At 41.0% G+C, this 10,534-nt stretch overlaps 1 protein-coding gene across 1 annotated transcript; it reads left to right on the forward strand.

Moving 5' to 3' along the window:
• The first annotated feature begins 205 nt into the window (after positions 1 to 205).
• On the forward strand, positions 206 to 6,855 carry C3H6orf163 (chromosome 3 C6orf163 homolog). The gene is made up of 5 exons (XM_005153297.2): positions 206 to 353; positions 2,363 to 2,457; positions 2,982 to 3,089; positions 4,822 to 5,024; positions 6,399 to 6,855. Exons 1-5 carry the CDS (start codon positions 206 to 208, stop codon positions 6,853 to 6,855), a joined length of 1,011 nt encoding a protein of 336 aa, XP_005153354.2.
• The last annotated feature ends 3,679 nt before the right edge of the window (positions 6,856 to 10,534 follow it).

Consider the following 10,534-nt stretch of genomic DNA (forward strand, 5'->3'; position numbering starts at 1 on the left):
CTGTCAGCATGTGTGAATCCTAACCCGAAGGCAAACGTTTCAGCCAACTCGGTAAAAAGTAACAGTCAGTGATTTTTCTCTCTTCACCAGCTTGCATGTTTTCTGCAGCAACAGTTAAGTGTTTTGCCTGCAAGCAAGAGATGTATCAGGAATAGAGTTCTGACATTGTAGTGACTGTATTACAGGAAAACACCAGAATGCCACAATGATTAGAAATCCTGATCTGCACTCCTTCGTGTGTTGTGCTGTATGTTCAAAAATAGTACCACCACCACCTTCCAATGCTACTTTTGATCGGATTCGGGAGTATAAGCCGTTCGTAACACGGTATTACACTCATCGTGATATACTGGGTGAGTTTGCTTCTGAAATCTGTTCCTTGCAATCTGAGATATAGGAAAACTCCAAGAGCTCTTGTATCTATCTGTTCTTGACAGTCATTAAGGTGTTCACGTCTCTGTAACAATGAGTTGTGCTTACCTTCTTAATCTTAATAAGCCTAGTATATTCAGGGTCAGTTGTCCTGTGGTACATGACAGTGTTCAGACTTGGGCATAGTGGAGTCCAGAAGAGAATTAGCTCTAACCATTAGCAAATGTTTTCTAAGCCTCAAGTAGTTTGGAAAGAGCTACATTTGACTTAACATATGTAAAGGTCATGCCCTTATCCTTGACCACAGCACAGGACACAGCTGAGATATTTTATCCTGAATCCTACCTCTTATACCTGATTCAGCTGCTGACCTTAGATTGAGGCTCTGTAGATTCTCTTGAGGTTTTATGTTTTTGTTGGCATGTCACAATCATAATAATAAAGGAAATTGTAGCATTCATACTTTTGAGGATCTAGCAAGAAAATGAAGTATCTTTATATGCTATGCCTAATTGTCAGAGAGGTTTCTGATCAGTAAAGTTATGTAGAAATCATCTTGTGCATTTTAATTAATGTGCGTTGTGAAGAGCAGCGTGCTTGGTTTCTATTTCAAATGATATAAAGAGGTTATCAGTGTAATGAGAGCCTGGGCAGTGGGATGAGTGCACCGCGTGTGCTCAGAACATGAAGCTTCAGCCCTGCATTACACACACACAGTGTGAAACACATTGAGAAGGCCAGAGAGTCTCTTTAAATGATTTTCTTTTTACTGCTTACTATAATGGACTGGGGGAAAGCTGTGCATTCAGAGCACAACATGCTTGTTGCTGGGCTTTCTGCACTGTCAAACATCTGTTTTGTTGATTTGAATCAGTAGACCCCTTTGTCCCATCCTGCTGCTGTCTTCCATGTACTTCATGTGAGCTCTGTGGGAGGACTCTGCCCACCCATGTGGAGTGGGGAGGAAGACTAGAGTGAAAGAGGGAGAGAAATTTAATCCTCCACTGGCTGTGTGAAAGCTGGATCTCCTGTGGCTCTATTCCTTTTTAATTTTCCTTTACAATGACCCAGAAAAATGTGACTCTTTGGGGCTGTCAAGCATAAAGAATGGGATCCAAAGCAATGCCCAGGCTTGGCACTGAGCAAGAAAGATGGAGGCTCTGAAATCCCACTGTTGGGGGGGATTGGGGTGTTTGAATTGTAGAAGGGAGTCTATCCACTTCCCTTCCACTTCACTTAGACTCCATTCATGTTTCTAAGGGGGGCATCCCTGATGTTGGCCCTGTGAAGCAATGTGGCTCACCACCATACTGCTTTGCCCCACCTTTCTAGGAGGGATCAGCTGTGTCTGCAGTGCTAGGACTGCTTGGACCCTGGCCAGATGCAGCAACCCTAGAGAGGGAAGCATTCCTTTGTATGTGCCTCGTCTGTTCCAAAACCCTGAAATATTCTGCTGTATCTTCCTAAGGATATTTATTGTGTGCCTCAAGAATGGCATAAAGGAATCTGAGGGCATCTTGGGCAATAGACCTCTCTGAAAGCCTTGGAGGACTCTGAGGACACAGGGAGCCTGAGAAGGCACTGACTCACCTATGGCATCTAAAGGAAGCAAAGCTGTCTCCCAAGCTGTTGCAACATTCAGTCACACACAGAAATGGGTGAATCGCTCCCAAGAAAACTGAGGACTCACCAGCTTGTGCTGTGCAGATGGCCACCAGGACAAGGAGTCAGGAGGGACATCTGCAGTGCTCTCCTGTTCTGTAGCCTCATCTAGGAGGTGAAAGTTGGGTTCAGCACCTTCTTATTATATTTACAGAACTGCATGCTTAATAATTGTAGTTTCACCCTCAAGTGAGATGAGGGTGCATTTTTTTTTAGCCTTTTGACTTTTAATTCAGGTATGGAGCCAAGCAAAGGGGTGGGGAGAGAGGCATGGATTTCTGCACTGTGGTTGCCTGCTGTGCGTGATCAGCTTGTGTTGACTGTGCAGAGATTGGAGCACACATTGAACAAGAAAAACATGAAAAGAAGGAGGCAGAGGTACAAGAGTGCATTGAAAAAATGAAAGCTGAAATTTGGTCCCAGGTAAATTAAATTATTCTCCCATCCTTTTAATGATTAACCTTTGGAATAATTGCTGTGGTATAAAGACAGTTAAAAAGTTTGGGGTCACTGCTTTAGAGCTGTCATTAGTTTCAGCTCCTTTTTTTCACAGGTTTCTGTGTGCACATACTTCTCCCATTTCTGATCACAGCAAAGCATACTTTGAATTAGTAACAGAGTTTACATCTGGTTTGAAAATGGCCCCTAAAGCACACAGAAGTTATTGGTTGTTAAAGCTGTTCCCCACAGTGCTATGTAAGATTGACATGTATCCTGCTTACAGCTGTGGCATCTCAGTGCTGTTGTGAGGACACATTTGAACAGGAATCATTGCAATAAAATTGCCAAATGGGCTACAATGGATTTTGCTATCTGGTTTTAAATTTACTTGCTGTGAATTCTTAAATAGCAAATAGAGAACTATTGTTTATGTAACCTCTGCTTCTTCTTAATAGGATGTTAATAGAATGTCAGCAGTTATACTTAAATAATAACTTGTTTTAAAGGCTGAAACACTCAAGGAAGATGCAGTGGAGAAAGCCCTCAATGAGGCAGCCACTAAACACAGTGCATTTGTACACGACCTTCAAAAAAACTTTGAAAAGAAATTAAGGGTATGAACCATTTTGTTTTTATTACCATGGAAATAGCCAGCAGGACAGAAGCATGTGTTTGACAACCGAGAATGTAATTCTGTGTAAAATAGATATGTACCAGAATCTCCATTCATCTGAGATTTGACCTCCAGTGTCAGGAGGAGTACTCAGACTGACAGATGACTGCCTTTGTGCTAGATGAGATGTGAGCTTGAGTTAACTAGATTTTGAATTCACTTTCAGCACATTTCACTTCTTTTAATTGAATGAAGATTGTGAACTTTGTTGAAAATTCCTTATCAGGCCTTGATTCAGCCACTGAACTATCTGCTGCATTTCTTAGAGGCAGTTAAATACGGGCTTAACTTTAAATCTGTCCTCAAGTTTCATGTCCATCAAAGCTACAAAGATGTTTAATTGATTTGTTGAGCCTGCTGGGTGGAGTGGAGGGGAAGGAAAACTGCCAGCATATGTATATTCCTAAATGAAGCATGCTAACTGTAGCCTTGAATTTTTATATATGTTTAGCACATGTCTTATATGGCTTTTTGGATATCTGAGAAAAAGCTCATAGATGTACAGAGAAAGGAAAGCAACTGCCTTCCGGATCTGAGCCTTCCTGCTTTCTGCACCACTTCACAGGGCTTTCTGCTGCTAGATCATCCAAGCGCTCCTCAGTCAGGCATTACGCAGTCTGTCTAACGCTTGTCATCCTTAGTCTTGCAGCCTCCCACCCGCAGATGAAAGGCACACAGAGAATTGCTGGAGTCTTTTGCTTTGGAATTTTATTTTATACAAGTTTCTAAATAGCTATCTGTTTATACTGCAGGCAGTCAAAGCAATGTGCTTGGCATCTGAAGAGGAAAAGCAGGGAGGTTTACAGTGGTCTTAAGTTTGTGGTAGAGTTCATTCCATTTTATGGAGTTGTTTTCCAAGGGAGCTCTGTCCTTTGCTGTCAAAGCATCTGGCAACAATAGTTGCCAGAATCTCAGTTCCTTGTGATTAACCATTCAGTTACTTGCTATTAGAAATTTTTAGACTATTTGTGTTAGACTATTATTATAGTCTATTACAGATCTTCATATACCTGGGTGCTCAGTATTTGAACATGTAACATTTGTCCTGGCAATATGCGCTCCAGTGACTTCGGACAAGGGAGCAGATACAGAATATTACAGCTGAAACAAAAGAAGAGGCAGATATAACTAAAGTAATTGTGAGACTTTTGAGATTTGGTGGGGTTTGTTTCTTGCAGTGCATTTTAAGAGGTATGTTAACAGTGAGCTAAATGCTCACTAGCAGTTAGCTTGCAGAGACCATGGCAGAAAATTTACTCAACTCCTGTCCAAGCAAACAGATAGTGGCAGCTAACAAAGCATATCACTGAGTGACTGAAGTGGGTTTTTTCCTGTAGGGAAGGTCAAAGACAAGTGCTTTTAGCTGATAGCCTCAGGAATGTTTTTTTTTTTTGCAGCAGTACTGATATGGCCACCACCATTCATGATCAAATGGTTAGTCAGGCTTCCTGTAGGCATGTGAGCCTGTGAAGAAGATACATCAGGGAACTTTTTCTGCCTTATGTAGAAAACATGGGTGATGTAGATGTGGAATGATGTTACAATAAGTCACTGTAATTGCCCCATAATATGTTTCTGAAGTCTGTTCTGATGGGCTTTGCTGGGGATTGTTTAAAGACAACTGAGCAAAAAGCTGTTGTCACTACTTACATCTACTTTTAACTTTGCTTAAGGAAGAAGTGAGGAAGGTAAAGGCAGAGATGCAGTGGTACATGGAAGAACAGCAGAAGAGAGAGGCAGAAGCTGCAGAGCAATGCATGGCTCACAGACTTCAGAGGATCCTGATGGACTGTGCCCAGGACAAGATGCAAGCTGTGGCCAAAGCCAGAAAACAGGAGAGGGAGGCAGCCTTTCAGGAAGCAGCCACTCTGCACAGGTGCTCTTAGTGTTTCCTCTGACTTGGCTGGCAAAAATGCTGTGCTAAAGAAAATTATTGGAATTGCATCAGCATTGCTCAGATGCAGGTCTTCTCGGAAAAGATCAATAGACCTTTCAGAAAAAAACATTTGAAAATGACAAGTGACCAGCAGGAGTTGCAGGCTCACTCTCTCTCACTGATGCACCAAGTGAAAACCAAACATATTTTGTTCCTAGAAGCAAGTATCACAAAGCCAGCCAAGGATCTGAAAGTTTTGGGGTTTGTAGCTGATTTAGAGTCATCAGAAGTAAAGAACTCAGGAACTATTGTGCCATCAATGACATCTATGCAAAACTGAGATCTGCAGGGCACAGGAGATTCTACCTGTATAGATTAAGCATTGTGAATTAAATAGCTTTGATGTCAAAATAATAGCACACCCCTCTCCCTTGAGAGTAGAATACATTTAATTTTTTGACAACATAGACAACAAAATATCCTATCACAATGAACAGATCAGTTCAGGTGTGTTCCTTTGTAAGATGTTTTTTATTTTCTGAACAGTCACACTTAAGTTTTGATCCATTATTTAATACCTTTGTTTTCACTATTAAAACATGCCCTTTCTGCCAAAGATAAATGACATTCCACACAAACTTAACTGGTCTTTTTAACATCTCATGTTAGCAGAGTTCTGCTAAAATATCTCCAGCACAGTGAAGGGAGCATGAACAGAGGGCAGAAATTGTTTTCTCTACATCAAAGTATTTGGCTCAGTAACCTTTATGCATGCCCGATGCACCATTTTTTGTGTATTCCTGAGCCAGCTCTGGTGAATAGCACCTAAAATGTTTTGACTGCATAATATAAATTATATTTATTACTGACATGCTGGCACAAATATATTCTCAGTAACGTTTAAACAAAATTATGGATGAGTCTGTAGTATAGAAATCAGTTGTTAGATTTGACTTCAAGGCAGCATTTTAACCTGGGGGCAGAATTGTCAAAGTCTATTTGAAAATCAGTGTGTACTTAATTCTCTTAAAGAAAGAATTCAGGTGTCTCTCTCAGTGAGAAAGACACCTGAATGAAGAGGGAAATACTGATTCTTTATATTTGTCATTTGGAAGTAAGCATCATGAAATTATTGCTAGATGTGACGCACACAGAAATAGAATCTTCTGCAGCTGCCTTTCTCTGCGTCATCAGTAGCCTTCTTTTACCCTATTTTATTTCAGTTGTCCTATATCAAGTTCTGATTTCACGTATACTTACAGTTGAATAAGAGAGTTTTTACAACAACCTAAATAGACTTCAATCATTTTTTTCAATAATCTTTAGTAACATGTGTTCCCAACAAATCTTTTCTTCATTTTCTTTTTTAAATAGGAAGTCCTTAGAACAACTCAAAGAAGAAATTAGGTTAGCTGAGGAACAATATCATAAGAGTATAGAACAATTAAAAAAAGAAAAAGATCGTGAGATTCATGTTGTCCAGAGTATCATACAAAAAGAGAGTGAGGCTGAGACTGAAAAACAGCCTGAAAAAGCAGAGACTTTACAGGCCGGTGAGCTGGAAAAAGTTATGGCTATGCTGAAAGCAGCAGAAGAACAAATAAAGACTCTCACACAAGAACTGGAGAAGGTGACAGAATGGAAGGACATCCTGGAAAATGAAATAGAAGCAACAAGACAAACCTTTCAAAAGTATATTGATGCCACATTTCCTAGCCTGTCCCCTGGACAAGCAGATTTTATTTTGCCATTCAGGGAAGCATTTCAGCAGGACACACCAGAAGCACCAGAGGACAATGACAGTATAGGAGAACTAGTATCAGAAGTGTGAGATTCACAGCCATGGGTAAAGAGAACTACAAACAGGCAATGCTGAAAAATAAAGTAATTTCTGCTCACTGAATTACATTATTGTGGTTAGAATGATACAGAGAAAAATGATTACCACTGTATTAAATAATTGGTGAGCCATGCTGAGAAATTATCCATTAATTTGTGTTTTGCATAGGCTAGGGCAGAGGTTGGAACATGTAATGCTTGAGGAGCTTCCCACTGAGTCCTTCTTGAGAAAGAAAAAGCCAGAAAAATCTAAGCAGAAAATCTCAGCTAAGCACAAGCGCTTGGACTTTGAGGACTGTTGGCTCTGCCCCTGAATAGTCAGGTGTGGAATAAGACATACAGGCTTTGAACAACCGCAGCTCAGGTTCTGAGGTTTACAGGGTGGTTATTCAATGCAGTGGTGTGTGTGCCTATGTAAAATCCCTGCAAGTGAGTGGCTACATCATCTGAAAACTCACCTGGCTTGAGACAGCTTTTGAGCAAAAAGTGTGTGCCAGCAGGCATGCAAAATAATTTTCCCTTGGGAGGACTCAGGTTTATCTATTCACGCTTGCTTGAACCCTGCATGACTTTAGGCCAGCCAGGTACACTGATTTGTTCTGAGATTCTTCCTGCCTAAACAGATCATTTGCCTTCACTTATCATTTGCTTAATATCCACTAAAGCTTTATGTCTGTCTTGTTACCTGTTCATCTAAAAACACTGCACAGCACCTTGAGTGTAGCTGAAGAATGTAAAGGAGCTGGTATTTACTGTAGGTGATAGAAAGTATAATATGGTGAAGGAAACTGCCTATAGGTATCTCATTTAAAGGATTTTTTAGGAGAGCAATCTGTGCAGGCATATTTTCCTCATGCTCAAAAACAACCCCAGAAAACCAAAAAACAGAATAATCCCATAGAGCTCTATCATTCTATCAAACTAAGAAGTGAAGAAAAGTGAAGTCACTGGTTTCTTGTGTAACAGTTTAATTCATATAAAATATTTTGAGTAGATATTTGGCAGGCTCTGGCACTATTTCTGACCTAAATACCTGTAAAACCTTACTCCACTGAATTGTGGAAGCTCTTGCTTTGGAAAGCTGATGCTCCCTGTTCATTTTCCCGCAATGGTTTGCAATGAAAAGAACCCAAACTTCATGTTCACGGTTGTCTAATCAAATGCATAAACTGCTCAGAACCCGAGACAAAACTTGTGTTTGCAGCTTAAAAGCACATCAACAATCTGAAATATTCCATAAGATCCATAAACCATTTTCTAAAGAAAGCATTTACATATGCATTAAGCATAAAGTGTTTTGAAACTACAGGAGTAAAATACTGGAACTAAGGTACTAGTAGTAGCATCATGCAATACCTAAAGCTGGTGAACACTCCTTTGGTTTAGCTGGTTAAAGGCTCATCTCTACACACTGAGGAGCCCAGAGGCACAGATGCAGCTGGGGGAATCCTAGCAGACCAGTCAGAGGAATAAGTCTCCAATCCAGCCCCTCCCAGGTCATCCCAGGAGGGTGTTAGCCCCATGGACTGGAAGTGAGACCCAGCACCACAAGTCAATTGGAGAGGCTTTCGGGAGAACCTTGCAGACTGAGGATGGATACAGCCTGGAGTTGTAGGACTCCTCATGGGGTGCAGCGAATAGTATCTTGAGATTGTACAAGGGTTAGTATGGAATGTTTAGGGAAAGAGCCAAATGTGGAAAGCAGGATCAAGGTGTTTAGAGGAAGAAAAAGTGACAAAAGAGAGGGATAAGGGGATAAAGGGGCAGGTTACATGTAAACAGGGGCTGGTCATAGATGACAATAACATGTACCTGATCAACACAGTCTGTCCTGTCTTCTTATTGAACTCCTTTTCTAACTTTTCCTGGGTGCAGGGCTTTCTCTGTGTGTATGTGTGTGTGTATGCATGGGGGTCTACCTGCCAGCAGCTGGAGTTGGAACACAGATGACAAGGGCTGAGGACTTAGGGTGCCAGCAATTGAGAGACTGGAGTGCATATTATCTAGGTATGTATGTCAGTGTGTAATCACTGTAAATATCAAGACAGGCTAGCTGACAACTAGGCAAAAGTGGGGGAGACAAGGGACAAGTGGCCATAAATCTAAGATACTGGAGAGAACAGCATCAAAGAGTTTGCTACTTGAGGGATCAAGTGGTAGAAGCCAGTGACTGGAGAGGCTGTGAGGTCTGAGGGTTGGCTGCTGGTAAGGTCATAAGTTTGGACCAGCCACCAGGCATTCTGTTTGCATGCGTTGTTTCTGTGAATGAGGCAAGATGAGGGGCAATTCTTCATTTCATGTCATTCATGTTGAAGTGCTTCAACTCCCCTTGAACAAACAGCTCTGATTCTCTTGCAGTGATAGATATGTAGGGTTTTTTTGTCCTCCTGTACTAGGAAGGGTATAATAATCATATACTTCTGCGAACTTTACTCTAGCTTTCGTTTCAGAAAAAAAAAAGAAGTCACCCTGTCTCACAGAGTTAGCCTGCTTTATATCTGAGATACAATGGCAGTGACTGATGCAGACCATGGCAGTCTACAGGGATAAGTGTTCCTGTAGTGGACCTTAATCACATCCAGACATCCAGGTAAGACAAAGGGCACCTGTGAGTGCACATCTCAGGCTCCTCAAGACCTAAAGCCTTGGGGGCATGGCTGGAGACAGGCAGCAGGGCCTCAAGATCTGGTCAGCTTTGTCTATACATATACATACTACAGGCATGCTTTGGTGTGAGCTTACTCACCAGTGCGTGCACAACACATACTGCATAACAGTCTGTTAGACACTGGCATTGCTTCCTATTGCCTTTTGGAAAAGGAAAACTATTTTGGTTGACTGCTTTCAAATGACAAGTTGAAGTTGTGTTGGCTCTGCTTAGAAACAGCATGTCCTCTTCAGTCTGTGCACTTGCTTGTGTAATAATGAAAGGAGCCACAGCCTGGGCTAAGATAAAGGCTCTTCAATATAATTGGTAGACAAGATAGCAAGCACTAAAATCGCTATGGGACCTGGAGAGCCATTTGCCATGGACATGGTTTGGTTTTTCAAGGAAATATTTTAGAACATGAAGTATCTAACTAAGGCTGATTTAAGAGACTGTTTTTTCCCTTCCAGTTGTACTCACTGCACAATTGACTGTCCAATTTTTGTATTTTATAACTTTCTGCATGTCAGATAACTAACTAATTAAATCTGAGTACATGAACTATTGATAGCTAATAAAAATAGGGAATTCAAACATAGAAGCGAGCCTTTCATTGCATGAAGCAGAGACAGCATATATTTATTGGCTTGCTTTTGTGCCTGTTTGAGAAGGATTGCAGCATAAAAAGCAACACTACCACTTTACTTGCTCTCGGAATCATAAAGAGCATGAAGACATGCTTTTTGACTGTTTGTCTGAATGATACAAATCAAAAAGCTTTCAGATAACATCTGGATGCTAGGGTGCTAGTGGTGGCACATGCTGATGGCAGAGTGCATGAGAAACCTAGAATGAGGAGCTGTAATGCTGCAATTGATAATACAGAAATCAGGGTTTCTCTATTAGTCATTCAGGGGATGTCTTATATTGGCAGAAAGCACCAGTCGCAGGAACAGTGAAACTTTCTGTCTAAGGCAATGCTATAAAAGACTGAAAAGTGGATTGTCTAATTACTGTAGCTGAG

Source organism: Melopsittacus undulatus, chromosome 3 (genome assembly GCF_012275295.1).
Source record: "Melopsittacus undulatus isolate bMelUnd1 chromosome 3, bMelUnd1.mat.Z, whole genome shotgun sequence".
Classification (NCBI taxonomy): Eukaryota; Metazoa; Chordata; class Aves; order Psittaciformes; family Psittaculidae; genus Melopsittacus; species Melopsittacus undulatus.